The following is a 17,695-nucleotide window of genomic DNA, read 5'->3' on the forward strand; positions in this document are numbered from 1 at the left end:
TGCCGGCACGGGTATCTGTAGCAGCGCATTTTTCATTGCGATGCAGTGACATAGACAGCTGCACCACTGAGGAGGCCCCATCCACAAAGTATCAAAATACAGAGTAATGGGCTATTATAATACTGTACATGGTGTCCATGTCAGGATAACCAAAACATTTCTTTATTAAAGACTATCAAAAATAATGTTGGTACTTGTTTATTTTGATCCAAAGCCATGAATGAGTGAGTCACTCAGCTTTATGTAGGTGCCGGGCTATATGACTGTGCCATCAACTTGTTAATATATAACGATATTTTGGAGGTTATTTCGTTTTCACAAAAAAACGAAAGTGAGCAATTGTAATCTGAATAAAGGCCAAAATAATATTTGTAAAGGCCAAAACATTTATTTCTGTTTTTAAGAGGGAGAGAAACGCTGGGCCAATTGTGCGCCGCCCTATGGGACTCCCAATCACGGTCAGATGTGATACATAATAATAATAATAATAATAATACTTTTTGTTCTATTATTTGTTTTTCTTTGGTGGATTAAACTGAAATTGCAACCAATCATGGCCGGTTGTGATACAGCCAACCTAAATAAGAAATACATTTGACGATATAATTCTCCCCCTACCCTCCTTCTAGGCAAGTCTATTGTCCAGCTACCGGCTGGTAGCCATAATGGTGCTGTACAACATGACTGTGTGTGTTTTGAAAGAGTATTTTCCTGTAAGCAACTAGTAATTCGTTATGGATCCATAATTAAATAAACATTGGCATTTTGAAAGAGTATTTGTATCATTATTGTATTAACGAAAGCATAAAGTTACCATTATTAGTTTACTTTGTTTTAGTTTGCACGTGCAGACTGGCACTAAGAACAGCGGGAACGTTTCCCTAGTCAGCTCCATTATTAATGCAATGCCCCTTAGTGTTGCTCTGTGCTACCCAGTGTGGTGGGGTAGGGGTCCACCCCCCCCTCTGCCTTCCTCCTCCTTCCTTCCCCATGGGCTAGGTCCATCTTCCCCATGGACTAGGTTCGTCTGTGCACGGCTCTGCAGCCCATCCCATGCCCCCTGCCCTCGTGCCTTGAACCTCGCGCGCTTTCAGTGGATACAGCTGGAGAACTGCAAGGCAATCCCATTGTGCTATCTCAGTGGATACAGCTGGAGAACTGCAAGGCAATCTCATTGTGCGCCACTCGGGAGCCATGACCAATATGACCAAAATATCCTGCTAATAACAGGGTTAATAATATATCTGTGAGAATATCCAACGGGCTTTTATATAATTCTAAATTAATAATAATAATAATCGCTTTGTTAAAAAAAATATATTTTGGAGATGTATTTTTCAAATAACGTAAAATGAGCGAGAGAAAGGCCATTCTTGAACATGGGGTGAGACATTGTTACTAATTTGTAAATAAAGCCAGTTTGCAATTTTGAATTATTTATTTCTGTTTTTAGAGGGAAAGAAACCAAAAACCTACAGTCATCTCATGGGTCTCCCAGTTGAGGCCAGCAAAGGTATCAAACCAGCATTTGTAGCAACACAGCTTGCACTACTATGCAGTGTCTTAGACCGTTGCACCACTCGGGCACTGTACAACGTGACTGGTCGGGAGTGGGCTACACAACTACAGTAAGAGCAAGCGTAACAACAGTTTTAGTAAGTAATACTGAAGTCGTGCACAATTATCAGTTTCTATTTAGGTTTGTCGCCAATTAATTGTCTGTTAGACACAGTAGGACCCGAAAGCATAATCAGTGCTCTAACTCCCCCTTGTGCTGGTCTGAAGCAATGAAGTGGTGACGCAGGGTATCGTACTAAACCACAAATTACCTCTGAGTACTGCAGCATGATCGCAAAACTTTTAGTGGAGTAACCACTGTATGCCTTTCCAAATCATGTCAATTCAATTGAATGTACCACAGGTGGACTCCAATCAAGTTTTAGAAACATTTCAAGGATGATCAATGGAAACAGGATGCACCTGAGCTCAATTTCAAGTCTCATAGCAGTGGGTCTGAATACTTATGTCAATAAGTTATTTCTGTTTTTTATTTGTAATACATTAGCAAACATTTCTAAAAACCTGTTTTCGCTTTGTCATTATGGGATATTGTTTGTAGATTGACGAGGAAAAAATATAATTTTATCAATTTTAGAATGAAGCTGTAACATAACAAATTGTGGAAAAGTCAAGGGGTCTGAATACTTTCCAAATACACTGTATGTGACCTGCTGGGAGTGTTACCACTAGACCACAGGCTCTGCACATTGAGTGGTATTCTTTGTTGTCATACAGTAGATGACTGGTACATTAGTGCAATGAGGGTCAACGGTGGGCTATGTGTTTTGTTCAGGGTAGAGTCGGCATGAAGGGCTTCCCTGGGAAGATCGGAACGGATGGAGTGAAGGTGAGGACAGCTGTGAATTACCTCACATCCTTGACCTTTTCATACATTGACGCTGACATTTTACTCTTCTAATCGCACACACGCAGTGAGCAGAAACTATGTCTATGAGAAGTTGCCGATTATTCATGCTGATACAAATTTAGAAGAGTAAAATGTTGCCTTTTATATCTTGTTCCAGTAATTATTACATTCAATATGCTATATGGAATATGAAATACATTATACTGTTCAGCGTGCTTGCTATCGATTTTGGGTATTCTTCCTTGTAGGTACAGTATATAATAAGTAATATGCTATTTGTTCTCTTAGGGAGAGCTTGGTATCACCGGGAAGGTTGGAGGCATTGGTGAAAGGGTAAGAGTTTTCGCAAACACCTAGTGTTATGGCCACTTGGTTGTTTTATTATTAACACAATAATACTAATGTTAATATAAACTCCCTTTCTGGCTCTTTTTGTGTTGTTTCACAGGGCCTGGTTGGCTTTATTGGGCCTGTTGGAGAGACTGGATTGGCAGGGGAGAAGGTAAGACTCTCCCATCTGTTATTGGGTGTTTATTTTGGGTGTACATGTGTGTGCCTGCCTGCATAGGGGTGTATGTGTGTGATCACCATGGTGTATTTGAGTGTCTGAGTTCCAATATCTGACCCTTATCTTGTCCTGTATGTGTGTGCCCTATAAACAGAAAATCAAAAAAAGATGTGGATTCAACTTACAATTGTAAGGCAAACGGCTTCAATAGGATTGTGAGTTTGCTGAACTTTGTTGATCAAATGTTGAGCAAACTCACAATCCTATAGAAGGCTTGACTGACAACATGAAAACGATGCGTGGTTATCGACATGGCCAGAAGGCGTGTTATGTAATGATTCTGAACGGTCTTATAGCTAGCAACAATGACAAGAAGCTGTCATGTGGGGAATCGTAAGTGGCTCGTTTCTGCTAGTTTTATATTGTTCTTGAACCATCTCTTGTTTTGAGGTGTTTTGACTGATGTCATGTCTATGCTAATATGGCTAATATTTGCTAACTAGCAAACCAACAACTGTGCTAATTGTGCAAATGTATTTATGTTTTCAATAAACCTTTGGAGACAAAATATAGTTAACATTTTGCCAACAATCTAAGTCAACCCTTCTGTTTTGTCCCATAGTTGTGCATGCGTCAGTTTTGTTGTTAAACAACCAACCGGTCTATTGCAGCTGATTGCCTTACAGTTGTACGTTGATTAAACATTGATTCCAATTTGCTGAGCAAACTCACAATCCTATTGCAGCTGGTTGCCCTACAATTGTATGTTGAATCAACCTCAACGCCATTGTATTAAACAAACACACAATCCTATTGCAGCTGGTTGCCTTACTAGTGATGTTACGTTTGATACAGGAGCTCCAAGTTATGCATCGAAACTGCTAAGCATTTTACTTTGAAGCAGTGTGCTGACGCTTGTATCATTTTATCAGAAGCATGTGATCGATTCACGAAGCTTAGTTTTGTAGAACAACCACCTGATTGGTGTGGTTTCAGTAGAAGACAAAAAGGCTATCCTGCGTGTGTGACATCATCTATAATAATTTGGCTGTTCTAAATTCTTTTGACTAACAGGTGCCACTAGTGTGTTGATAAAAGCCTTGAGTAATGAACCTGTTTTTGACACAATTGGCTCGAAATGTTAAAGCTTCGTTGCCCCATCACTATGCCTTGTTGATTCAAACCTCAATGCTGGCTTGCAAAGTTATGTGTAATTCCTATTTGAGACTACCTAAATCATATAAACTGGAACATTCATCTCAGTAACGGGTGCAAAAAGTCAAACTACTAACAGGTTGGATTAGTTTAGATTTTTTATTTATACTGCACAAAAATATAGACTCAACATGCAAGCAATTTCAAAGATTTTACTGAGTTACAGTTCATATAAGGAAATCAGTCAACTGAAATCAATTCATTAGGACCTAATCTATGGATTTCACATGACTAGGAATACAGATATGCATATGTTGGTCACAGATACAGTACCTTAAAAAAGGTAGGGGCATGGATCAGAAAACCAGTCAATATCTGTTGGGACCACCATTTGCCTCATGCAGTGCGACACATCTCCTTCACATAGAATTGATCAGGCTGTTGATTGTGGCCTGTGGAATGTTGTCCCACTCCTCTTCAATGGCTGTGCAAAGTTGCTGGATATTAGCGGGAACTGGAATACGCTGTCCTACTCATCAATCCAGAGCATCCCAAACATCCTCATTGGGTATCATATCTGGTGAGTATGCAAGCCATGGAAGAACTGGGACATATTCAGCTTTCAAGAATTGTGTACAGATCTTTGTGACATTGGGCAGTGCATGAGTTGAAACATGAGTTGATGAATGTCACGGCAATGTGCCTCAGGATCTCAACTTGCCATCGATAAAATCCTATTTATTCATTGTCCGTAGCTTATACATGCCCATACCATAACCCCACCGCCACCATGGGGCACTCTGGTCACAACGAATTCTCTAAAATGGCGTTGGAGGCGGCTTAAGGTAGAGAAATCAACATTAAATTATCTGACAACAGCTCTGGTGAACATTCCTGCAGTCAGCATGCCAATTGCACACTCCCTCAAAAGTTGAGACATCTGTGTCATTGTGTTGTGTGACAAAACTGCACATTTTAGAGTGGCCTTTTATTGTCCACAGCACAATGTGCACCTGTGTAATGATCATGCTGTTTAATCAGCTTCTTGATATGCCATTATCTTGGATTATCTTGGCAAAGGAGAAATGGTCACTAACAGGGATGTAAACAAAAACTAGAGAGATACGCTTTTTGTGCATATGGAACATTTCTTGGATCTTTTATTTCAGCTCATGAAACATGGGACCAACGCTTTACATGTTGCGTTTATATTTTTGTTCAGTGTATGTTGTGTAGCATATGATTAATCAACCAATCAATGTACGGTACATGCAAAAACACAGGTATTGAAACCTACAATAGAACATGCTGGGAAATATGATGATGGGAGTGGTTTTGAGAAAACATACATTTGTAATTTTACTCAACAAGCTTGTTCAAATTCAAACTTTCAGTCCTTAGCTCAATTTCTTGTCCTTCTGAAGTCCACACAACTAAGAGAATAAAGCTGATTAAACAATGGTTAAGTTGGCGTGTTCCTGTGGCTCAGTTGGCAGAGCATGGTGTTTGCAACGCCAGCATGGTGTGTGCAACGCCTGGGTTGTGGGTTCGATTCCCACGGGGGGCCAGTACAAAAATATATATATATATACTGCTCCAAAAAATAAAGGGAACACTTAAACAACACAATGTAACTCCAAGTCAATCACACTTCTGTAAAATCAAACTGTCCACTTAGGAAGCAACACTAATTGACAATACATTTCACATGCTGTTGTGCAAATGGAATAGACAACAGGTGGAAATTATAGGCAATAAGCAAGACACCCCCAATAAAGGAGTGGTTCTGCAGGTGGAGACCACTTCTCGCTTCCTGGCTGATGTTTTGGTCACTTTTGAATGCTGGCGGTGCTTTCACTCTAGTGGTAGCATGAGACAGAGTCTACAACCCACACAAGTGGCTCAGGTAGTGCAGCTCATCCAGGATGGCACATCAATGCGAGCTGAGGCAAGAAGGTTTGCTGTGCCTGTCAGCGTAGTGTCCAGAGCATGGAGGCGCTACCAGGAGACAGGCCAGTACATCAGGAGACGTGGAGGAGGCCATAGGAGGGCAACAACCCAGCAGCAGGACCGCTACCTCCGCCTTTGTGCAAGGAGGAGCAGGAGGAGCACTGCCAGAGCCCTGCAAAATGACCTCCAGCAGGCCACAAATGTGCATGTGTCTGCTCAAACGGTTAGAAACAGACTCTATGAGGGTCGTATGAGGGCCCGACGTCCACAGGTGGGGGTTGTGCTTACAGCCCAACACCGTGCAGGACGTTTGGCATTTGCCAGAGAACACCAAGATTGGCAAATTTGCCACTGACGCCCTGTGCTCTTCACAGATGAAAGGAGGTTCACACTAAGCCCGTGACAGACGTGACAGAGTCTGGAGACGCCGTGGAGAACGTTCTGCTGCCTGCAACATCCTCCAGCATGACCGGTTTGGCGGTGGGTCAGTCATGGTGTGGGGTGGCATTTCTTTGGGGGGGCGCACAGCCCTCCATGTGCTCGCCAGAGGTAGCCTGACTGCCATTAGGTACCGAGATGAGATCCTCAGACCCCTTGTGAGACCATATGCTGGTGCGGTTGGCCCTGGGTTCCTCCTAATGGAAAACAATGCTAGACCTCATGTTGCTGGAGTGTGTCAGCAGTTCCTGCAAGAGGAAGGCATTGATGCTATGGACTGGCCCGCCCGTTCCCCAGACCTGAATCCAATTGAGCACATCTGGGACATCATGTCTCACTCCATCCACCAACGCCACGTTGCACCACAGACTGTCCAGGAGTTGGCGGATGCTTTAGTCCAGGTCTGGGAGGAGATCCCTCAGGAGACCATCCGCCACCTCATCAGGAGCGTGCCCAGGCATTGTAGGGAGGTCATACAGGCACGTGGAGGCCACACACACTACTGAGCCTCATTTTGACTTGTTTTAAGGACATTACATCAAAGTTGGATCAGCCTGTAGTGTGGTTTTCCACTTTAATTTTGAGTGTGACTCCAAATCCAGACCTCCATGGGTTGATAAATTGGATTTCCATTGATTATTTTTGTGTGATTTTGTTGTCAGCACATTCAAGTATGTAAAGAAAAAAGTATTTAATAAGATTATTTCTTTCATTCAGATCTAGGATGTGTTGTTTAAGTGTTCCCTTTATTTTTTTGAGCAGTGTATATATAAAAAATGCATGAAATGAAATGTATGTACTCACTACTGTAAGTTGCTCTGGATGAGAGCGTCTGCTAAATGACGTAAATGTAAAAAATGTGTTTACAGTGTATGATTGTGGGTGTTTTCTAGGGGGATCGAGGGGAGATGGGCCTGCCGGGACCTCCTGGAGAAAAGGGATCAGTGGTAAGATAGAGATATATGATGCTTGTGAGGAGCCAGATCATTTTGAGAGTGCACTTTTACGAGGGGTGGGGCCCTCATAAAAGTGAAGTTGAAAGTCAGTCCTCTAAGATTGTTTATGTAATTCCCATGGGAATAGATGGTCCTATTGAGACCATACATGTAGGTACGCACACGCACGCACTCTCTCACGCACACACACAAGATGTGTAAATGTCTAGCTGACAATGTAACCTGGCCAGTTCAGAACTGCCATTATTGATGATCTCACATGAGTCGCTGAGGCAGCTGAATACTGTTGAGTATACACTTCTGTCTGAACCGCAGCCAACAGCCATGTTACACACACACACACACACACCCACACACTGTAACATAAAACTCTAATTTATAGGGATATTTGGGGTATTATAAAGAGTAGAATGCTCAAACGTTTTACAGTGGCATACTGTAAATGATGGTGCATTATGGGAAAATGTTGTGGGTGGGGAAGTAAAGTGCTGTATTTCCAATGATACTGTAATTTCAATCCACCCAATATCACACCGTATCTTTGGAGCGCTAAAAACCTTTTGACCACTAGTGGATGCAACATATTTTGAGGCGTGCCTTGTAAGAGGCTATATTTGTTGCCCCCGTGAATGAGAATGCTGTACGGATGTATCTCCTATGTGGTTATAATTCCCAGTTCAATTTAAAATGTATAGGGGACAGATTTGACTGGCAGCAAGTCTTAAAGCTTAAATGGTTGAGCATTTTTGCCATGTCCTTTTTTGCTGCCTTTTTGGAAGCCTTTGTTAAGGCATCTGGAAGTGTAAGTGACCTAAAACACAAAATATTCATAATATGCTGTAATGTGCAAACATTTAGCAGCAAACCTGCTCAAACCAATCCCTTGTAATTACAGTAAAATATTGTGAAATACAACCCAGCTCACTCAGGTTCTTCGCTATATCACATTTGACATTGTCCGTAAGCTTGAATTCATTTGTACACAAAAAATCATACAGTGATGGAAAGACCTATGCGTTGTCCTTGTTAATGCTGACAAAAAAGAGCTCCAATTTCTTAATCATAGCCTCAATTTTGTCCCGCTGCCCATATGCTTGCATAATGCAGAAAATAAACGAGAGTTCAGGGGCCTTGCTTTAACAAAGTGAAGCATTTTCACTGTAGTGTCCACAACATCTTTCAAGCTATCAATCATTCCCTTGGCAGCAACAGCGTCTCGGTGGATGCTGCAGTGTACCCAAGTGGCGTCGGGAGCAACTGCTTGCACGCGCGTTACCACTCCACTATGTCTCCCTGTCATGGCTTTTGCGCCATCAGTACAGATACCAACACATCTTGACCACCAAACTCCATTTGATGTCACAAAGCTGTCCAGTACTTTAAAAATATCCTCTCATGTTGTCCTGGTTTCCAGTGGTTTGCAGAAGAGGATGTCTTCCTTAATTGACCCCCCATAAATGTAACGGACATATACCAGGAGTTGTGCCAGGCCAGCCACATCTGTTGACTCATCAAGCTGTAATGCATTTAATGCACTGGCTTGTATATGAAGCAGTAATTGTTTCAAAACATCTCCTGCCATGTCACTGATGCGTCGTGAAACAGTTGTTTGATGAAAACGTCTGCATAGTTTTTTTGGCCTTTTCCCCCAGAATTGTCCCAGCAATATGGTAGCTCACCCTATAAGATGCTTCTAGCCCCTTCTTATTAATGGTATCTGTTGCTTTCATACGTCTTACTACTCGAAAGTTGTCTTTATTCTCGCTCAATAACTCCCGGGGCTTATTTTTCAAATTGTCATGTTTCGTTTCTAAATGTCTGCGCAAGAGTGAAGGTTTCCCGCGAGAGAGTAACGGTTAATGTGATTGGATGCTAATTATTTGACAAGGCTACATGTATTGGACATTGTGTTGTTATTTCACTGAACACTAGATGGTTTAATTTTATTTTTGGCAGGGAAACGGGGCTACTCAGGCAAAGAAAAAAACCTCACACAAATGTATAGCCCCTTTGGAACATTGAAATGTACTGTTTTTAAATGTGAATCACATTTTATTTGGCGTACCCCCGGCGGCATTGCGCATACCCCTGGGGGTACTCTTACCCCAGTTTGGGAGTACCTGCTCCAGAGTGATGAATCCCGCTTCACCATCTGGCAGTCTGAGGGACGAATATGCCAGGAGAACACTACCTGCCCGAATACATAGTGCCAACTGTTAAGTTTAGTGGAGGAGAAATAATGTTTTTTCATGGTTAGGGCTAGGCCCATTAGTTCCAGTGAAGGGAATCATTAATGCTACAGCATACAAGACAATTCTGTGCTTCCAACTTTGTGGCAACAGTTTGGGGAAGGCTCTTTCCTGTTTCAGCATGACAATGCCCCTGTTCACAAACCGAGGTCCATACAGAAATGGTTTGTCGAGTTCGGTGTGGAAGAACTTGACTGGCCTGCACAGTGCCCTGACCTCAACCCCATTGCACACCTTTGAGATGAATTAGAACGCCGACTGCGAGCCAGGCCTAATCGCCCAACATCAGTGCCCAACCTCACTAATGCTCTGAATGGAAGCAAGTCCCGGCAGCAATGTGGAAAGCCTTCTAAGAAGAGTGGAGGCTGTTATAGCAGCAAAGGGGGGACCAACTCCATGCCCATGATTTTGGAATGAGATGTTCGAAGAGCAGTTGTCCATATACTTTTGGTCATGTAGTGTAGGAGCGACTGCTAAATGACTAAAATGTGAATACCACTTCAAACACTTAACCTTTTGTTTGGTCTTCTTCCACGTTTTACAACTTTATTTAATTTCCATACCTGTTTCAGACATGCTTGAAAAGTTTCAAGACAGGAAAGACAGCAGATGGTTTAAAGTCCTTTCCTACATACTGTATCCCCGTCAGTCCTTAAAGAAAGAGTCCTTGCAAGGTTATGATGGTTTATGGGAAATTAAATGGTGCCTGACTTTATGGTAGAGCATGGTGTTTGCAACGCCAGGGTTGTGGGTTCGATTCCCATGGGGGACCAGTACGGGGGGGAAAAAATTATGAAATGTATGCATTCACTACTGTAAGTCGCTCTGGATAAGAGCGTCTGCTAAATGACTAAAATATAAAAATGTAAATATAGGATGATATCTATGACCAGTCTGAGTGGATAATATGAATGGAAGTCAGCCATCAATCATGTTGAAACAGTTTCCTGGTTACCTGCTGATTGCAAAGGGAATCCTTTGGGGCTTGACTCGTGCATGAATATGAGGAGACTCTGTCAGCTGCACTAAAGCCTCTGGGGGGGAAAAAAATGAATAAAATAGCAGTATTAAAGGAAAAACCTGACCAGCACATTTTCTGTCTCTCTCTCTGTCTCTCTCTGTCTCCCCCTGATGCAACAGACATGTTCCCCACAGTGCGTTAATCACATTAATGTGACTAGGGACTCGTGTAGCCAGCCACCACCATTACTTTTCATATTCACTCTCACTGTGTGAATCCCCATCCATTTCCTCCCCTCAATGACTGCTTGCCAATTGGCACCATAGTCTCTTCATGCACTACTGTTGACCAGAGCAAGGTCATATGATATAGGTTGCCATTTGGGACACAGTAAATAAACCTTATAACACCCTTCCTAGAATAACTGGGAGGAATAGTTTGCCATGAGTTTTAATGTACAGTGGCAAGAAAATGTATGTGAACCCTTTGGAGTTACCTGGATTTCTGCATACATTTTACATAAAATTTGATCTGATCTTCATCTAAGTCACAACAATAGACAAACTCAGTGTGCTTAAACTAATAACACACAAATTATTGTAATTGTCTTGTCTATATTGAATACATAATTTAAACATTCACAGTGTAGGTTGGAAAAAGTATGTGAACCCCTAGGACATTGACTTCTCCAAAAGCTAATTGGAGTCAGGAGTAAACTAAGCTGGAGTCAAATCAATGAGACGAGATTTTGGTTAGAGCTGCCCTGCCCCATAAAAAAACACTCACAAAATTTCAGTTTACTATTCACGAGAAGCATTGCCTGATGTTAACCATGCCTCGAACAAAAGAGACTTCAAATTAAGAATTGTTGCCTTGCATAAAGCTGGAAAGGGTTACAAAAGAATCTCTAAAAGTCAAACCATGGTAAGACAAATTGTTTATAAATGGAGAAATTACAACACTGTTGCTACTCTCCCTAGGAGTGGCCGTCCTGCAAAGATGACTGCAAGTGCAGAATGCTCAATGAGTTTAAGAAGAATCCTAGAATGTCACCTAAAGACTTACAGAAATCTCTGGAACTAACATCTCTGTTGATGAGTCTACAATACGTAAAACACTAAACAAGAATGGTGGTCATGGGAGGACACCATGGAAGAAAAAAAACATTGCTGCACATCTGAAGTTCACAAAAGTGCACCTGGATGTTCCGCAGCGCTACTGGCAAAATATTCTGTGGACAGATGAAACTAAAACTGAGTTTTTTTTGGAAGGAACACACAACACTATGTGTGGAGAAAAAAGACACAGCACACCAACATCAAAACCTCATCCCAACTGTAAACTAGGGTGAAGGGAGCATCATGGTTTGGGGCTGTTTGCTGCCTCAGTGCCTGGACAGCTTGCTTTCATCGACAGAGAAATTAATTCCCAAGTTTATCAAGACATTTTGCAGGAGAATGTAAGGATATCTGTTCACCAATTGAAGTTCAACAGAAGTTGGAATAGAACAACAACCCAAAAGACAGAAGTAAATCAACAACAGAGTGGCTTGAACAGAAGAAAATGTGCCTTCTGGAGTGGCCCAGTCAGTCCTGACCTCAACCCGATTGAGATGCTGTGGCATGACCTCGAGAGCGGTTCATACCAGACATCCCAACAATATTGCTGAACTGAAACAGTTTTGTAAAGAGAAATGGTCCAAAATTCCTCCTGACCATTGTGCAGGTCTAATCTGCAACTACAGAAAACATTTGGTTGAGGTTATTGCTGCCAAAGGAGGGTCAACCTGCTATTAAATCCAAGGGTTCACATACTTTTTCCAACCTGCACTGTGAATGTTTACTCAGTGTGTTCAATAAAGACATGAAAAATTATAATTGTTTGTGTGTTATTAGTTTAAGTGTTTGTCTATTGTTGTGACTTAGATGAAGATCAGATCAAATTTTATGACCAATTTATGCAGAAATCCAGGTATTTCTAAAGGGTTCACATACTTTTTCTTCCCACTGTATATGAAACTGAATTAGTCACTGGAATGTCATGTTGTAAAGTTCTGTGGTACTAAATCAAATCAAAATGAAATACATTTTTATTTGTCACATGTACAGTGGTGGAAAAAGTACCCAATTGTCATACTTGAGTAAAAGTAAAGATACCTTAATAGAAAATGAATCAAGAAAAAGTGAAAGTCATCCAGTAAAATACTACTTGAGTAAAAGTCTAAAAGTATTTGGTTTTAAATATACTTAAGTACCAAAAGTAAATGTAATTTTTGAAATATACTTAAGTATCAAAAGTAAAAGTATAAATAATGTCAAAGTCCTTATATTAAGCAAACCAGACGACACCATTTTCTTGTTTGTTTTTATATTTACAGATAGCCAGGAGCATACTCCAACACTCAGACATCATTTACAAACAAAGCATTTGTTTAGTGAGTCCGTCAGATCAGAGGTAGGAGAGATGCCAGGGATGTTCTCTTAATAAGTGCGTGAATTGGACTTTCTGTCCTGCTACGCATTCAAAATGTAATTTGTACTTTTGGGTGTAAGGGAAAATGTATGGAGTTTCTTTAGGAATGTAGTAAAGTAAAAGTTGTCAAATATAAATAGTAAAGTATGGATACCCCAAAAAACGACTTAAGTAGTACTTTAAAGTATTTTTAATTAAGTACTTTACACCATTGGCTGAATACAACAGGTGTAGACCTTACTGTGAAATGCTTACTTACAAGCCCGTACTTCACAATACATTAGAACATAAGCTTCCTCAGTTTCAGAGCCGTCCGCAATGATCACAGTAAATTGTGTTTATGAATGCTTATATTACAATAAACACACACACATCATAAGGTACACAGTAAATCCTGTGTCCTTCCAATTGGAAGTTTAACTTTCTGCTCTTATTCTGATAGCTTGTTCCGTTGTTACAACTCGTATTAAGAATGGGTGATATGTTAAACTGTAACTACTGTGATACAGTCTGCTATTGTTCTTAAACAGCAGTGTCCTGTGCTGTCATGTCGTTGACTAGTTTATTAAATCACTCAGTGTGTCGTTGCTCTCTAAACAGGGTCACCAAGGGACACTAGGTGAAAGTGGGCCATCTGGTGAACCTGGAAGACCGGTAAGTCACCATCCATTCATTCACTCACACTCACTCACACGATATATTGAATTAGCTATGGTCTTAGCATAGCTTACTTCACATAATGTTAGCTCTAGGCTAATGTTTGCAGGGATGAGCTGTGTCACGAGATCTAATGTTAAACATTTATGTTTGATCCATTATGATCACAAATATGATAGAATAGAATGACTTTATCGTATGTCTTTAATGACATTTGACCCTGTTTGCTACAGTAGCTACTATATTGCAAGAACTGTAACATGCTACAGCAACTCTACAGCAAGTCTACAGCCTGTGTTGTTGAAGGGTTCTGAGGCTTATAGGACCTGGCTTCCCGCTGCTGGATTACCCTCCTGTCAGTCAATACTCCAACACCTCCAACCAATTAGACGTACCCCCTGGCCCTGTGATGTGTTTTGCCCCGGCCCTGTGCCGCCTCGCCGGGCTCACACAGTGTAGGGGTCCAGAGGAGAGCTCTAGAGGAGGCGGGGGGCCGCAGAGGCACCAAAACAAACATAAACACAGGGCCTCAGAGGAGCAAGATTCCTGAGCCAGCTCTTTAATTGGGCTGAGTGACATCTAACAACAAACCTCAGAGTGTGTTCCTGAGGTCAGACTGCACCCCCAGGGTGGGCAAAAAGGGGCTTTGCGGTTATTCTAAACCTTTGTTTTATCTCTACCTCTCTCTTTCTCTCCCTCTCCCCCTTCCTTTTGTTGAACAGGGCCCCCCTGGATCTCGTGGGCCAATTGGTACCAGAGGACCCAACGGCAGACGGGTACGAGATGGAATATTTCCTCACTTACTGTATGTTTCACACTTTTGCCCTTTTGTGACTGTGTAGAGAAGTAGCTACTGATGTAGGATCTTAATTTGATCATCCTGTTGAAGGAGAATTTTCCTGCAATGAAGGACATTTTAAACTTGTAGTATATTTGAGGTTTAAAAAAGCTTCTTCTGAATTTTGTATTTTCCACTTTGAAATTTCAGACTTGATTTCCCTTATGAAAAATGTGTCATATCAACCCCTACAAAAAATTCCATTAATTATAACCCACATAATAGCAACTCTTCAGCCTTTGGAGTAGGGGAGATGCTAACAGTTTGTCTAGTCAGTCCGTCTCAATTCACAAGCCTGTGTACATGTATGCATTTGTGCTAGTTAATGCAGTTAATGTCTGTGTGCTTACACATTGTGTATATGTGTATATATATATTATACAAAATTATTGAAAGCACAGTTTACCAATAGTGCCAAGTAAAGTGACAACAGGGTGTTATATCAAATAACATAGGCATCATGACAGCTTATGGCCTCGACAAAATCAAAGGGAACATGTTCCACAAGCCTACATAGAAAACAATGACAAAATAACAAAAAATTATATGAAGCGGCTTACTATTCCAGCCAATAATTATGAAAAAGTACATATAATGCCAAACAAAGATGTGTAAATATAAAATTTAAACAAGATCACTGTACTATGCTACATGTGTCGAGCCTGACCTATCAAACACTGCAGATAGGCTTAATATTAATCTCGTTGCTCCAGTCAGTCTGGGGGAGCAGTTCCCTTCAAGTTATTGTTAATAAAGTAAATTGCAGCGGTCGAGTCATTGAACTTGTGAAGAGCTACGCCTGGTAGTGTGATCCTGAGCTCAGCTGGGAAGACTTGACTTCCAGACAGGTGTGCAGAAGCCGCTTTGTGTTACCAAATGCCACTCGTTTATTGGCCATGGAGGCAGTGAAGTCTGGAAAAATTCACAGTCTCTTGCCTCTGTACAATAAGGGGGATGCTTCTCCAGCTCGGCGCAGGATCTGGTCCCCGACGTGGTAGTAATGCAGTGACCTACAGGCACGGTCTAAGAGGGGTTTTTCTTTGAGGTTAAGCATGTCCTGAAATAACATGTCCTGAAATAGTTAAGCAATGCCCACCAGGCGTATGTTGTGGCGGCATTGACGTCCTTCTAGGACCTCACATTTTTCTTTAAACACTTTAACATCAGATGGGAGCGTATTCACTGTGGCCTGAAGGGTGGTTATGTCATCACTGTAAGACACAGCAGAGCACTCTAGTTCAAGAATGGTAGTGCCCTGTGTAGCCACTGTTGCCAGTAGTGCAGCTACAGATGATTTCAGTTCTTCCTTAATTAAGGACATTTCTGAACGGAGAGTTGTGGAGAGAGTGTCAAGTTTATTGTATAGGTCTCTTTTGAGCCCATCCAAAGCTTCTGTGAACTTCCTCAAACTAAGGGCAGCGTCCTGGCCATCGCTGTCCTCCTCCCTTATTGGCGAGATGCTGGGCGGGGCTGCTCGCCCAGGCAAGCCTGGGGCTTTAACGGGGCCTCCTTTCGGAGGGTCTCTTTTAGAGCGAGTGTCTCTTATCGACCATTTCTGAGATTTGTGGAAGAGTGAAGAGTCAGATTATGTTTCGGAAATTAAGCTCAGCAATAGAAGTCAAGTTGTAGACTAGACTGAGGTTTTAAATAACAGAAATATGACCGTTTGCTCAATTAGCGTCTGTGCTAGCTTGCTGATGAAAGTTCCCTAGCTAAATGCGGGCTTCTTATGTCAAGTCACGCTTACATTGACTTTATCCCTTTTTTCACTGTTATAAAAAGAAAAGATATGAAAAACCTTGCTTTGCTTATTCTGCTGACCAAGGCAACTGAACTGTGGCAGGAGCAGAGAGATATGCCTGCCTCTCCAGTTGGATTTTCCTGAACGATTTACCAAGGCATTGCTGCGGCCTACATACTACGTATGTCAACAATACTTAGTAATTAGTAATACTTAGAAATTAAACAATACATTAAACTGTGCTCTAAATTAAAGTTTGTCACCACTTTGGCGGAGCTCCGGGAAACGTGTGTTAGGTCATTCGTGCCCCTGGAAATCCCTTATCTATTTCTGACACCTTGAAGCAGTTGTTGGTGAGTCTGTGACAATTTATGGGGCCTTCCTCTGGTATATAGGTTGTGGATGGCAGGAAGCTTGTCCCCAATGGTGTACTGGGCTGTACGCACTACACTCTGTAGTGCCTTGTAGTCGGATGCCGAGCAGTTGCCATACCAGGCTGTGATGCAACTGGTCAGGATGCTCTTGATGGTGCAGCTGTAGAACTTTTTGAGGATCTGGGGACACATGCCACATCTTTTCAGTCTCCTGAGGGGGAAAGGAAAAGGCATTGTCGTGCCCTCTTCATGACTTTCTTGGTGTGTTTGAACCATGATAGTTTGTTGGTGATGTGGACACCAAGGAACTTGTAGGCTGTCTCATCATTGTCGGTGATCAGGCCTACCGCCATTGTGTCTTCAGCAAACTTAATGATGGTTTTGGAGTCGTGCTTGGCCACGCAGTCGTAGGTGAACAGAGTACAGTAGGGGACTTAGAACACACCCATGAGGGGCCCCTGTGTTGAGGATTAGCATGTGTTGTTGCCTATCCTTTCCACCTGGGGGCGGCCCGTCAGAAAGTCCAGGATCCAGTTGCAGAGGGAGGTGTTTAGTCCCAGGGTCCTTAGCTTAGTGATGAGCTTTGTGGGCACTCTGGAATTGATCTGAGCTGTAGTCAATGAACAGCATTCTCACATAGGTGTTCCTTTTGTCCAGGTGGGAAAGGGCCGTGTGGAGTGCAACTGAGATTGTGGATCTGTTGTGGCGGTATGTGAATTGGAGTGGGTCTAGGGTTTCTGGGATGATGGTGTTAATGTGAGCCATGACCAGCCTTTAAAAGCACTTCAAGGCTACCGACGCAAGTGCTATGGGGCGGTAGTCACTTAGGTAGGTTACCTTTGCTTTCTTGGCCAAGGAGAGGATGAAAATATCAGTAAGGACACTTGTCAGCTGGTCCGCTCATGCTCGGAGTACACATCCTGGTAGTCCGTCCGGCCCCGCTGCCTTGTGAATGTTGACCTGTTTAA

The 17,695-nt window shown here is 42.1% G+C and overlaps 1 protein-coding gene across 1 annotated transcript in view; it reads left to right on the top strand.

Annotated features, from left to right (window-relative positions):
• The window catches only part of col27a1a (collagen, type XXVII, alpha 1a), a 292,078-nt gene that overhangs the window by 158,515 nt on the left and 115,868 nt on the right, over positions 1–17,695 (top strand). Inside the window, exons 23-28 of the mRNA XM_029708455.1 lie at positions 2,354–2,407; positions 2,717–2,761; positions 2,877–2,930; positions 7,373–7,426; positions 13,718–13,771; positions 14,497–14,550. Of these exons, the coding sequence (XP_029564315.1) occupies positions 2,354–2,407; positions 2,717–2,761; positions 2,877–2,930; positions 7,373–7,426; positions 13,718–13,771; positions 14,497–14,550 (315 nt within the window). The remainder of the gene's footprint in view (positions 1–2,353; positions 2,408–2,716; positions 2,762–2,876; positions 2,931–7,372; positions 7,427–13,717; positions 13,772–14,496; positions 14,551–17,695) is intronic.

The sequence above is a fragment of the Salmo trutta genome, chromosome 23 (genome assembly GCF_901001165.1).
Source record: "Salmo trutta chromosome 23, fSalTru1.1, whole genome shotgun sequence".
Classification (NCBI taxonomy): Eukaryota; Metazoa; Chordata; class Actinopteri; order Salmoniformes; family Salmonidae; genus Salmo; species Salmo trutta.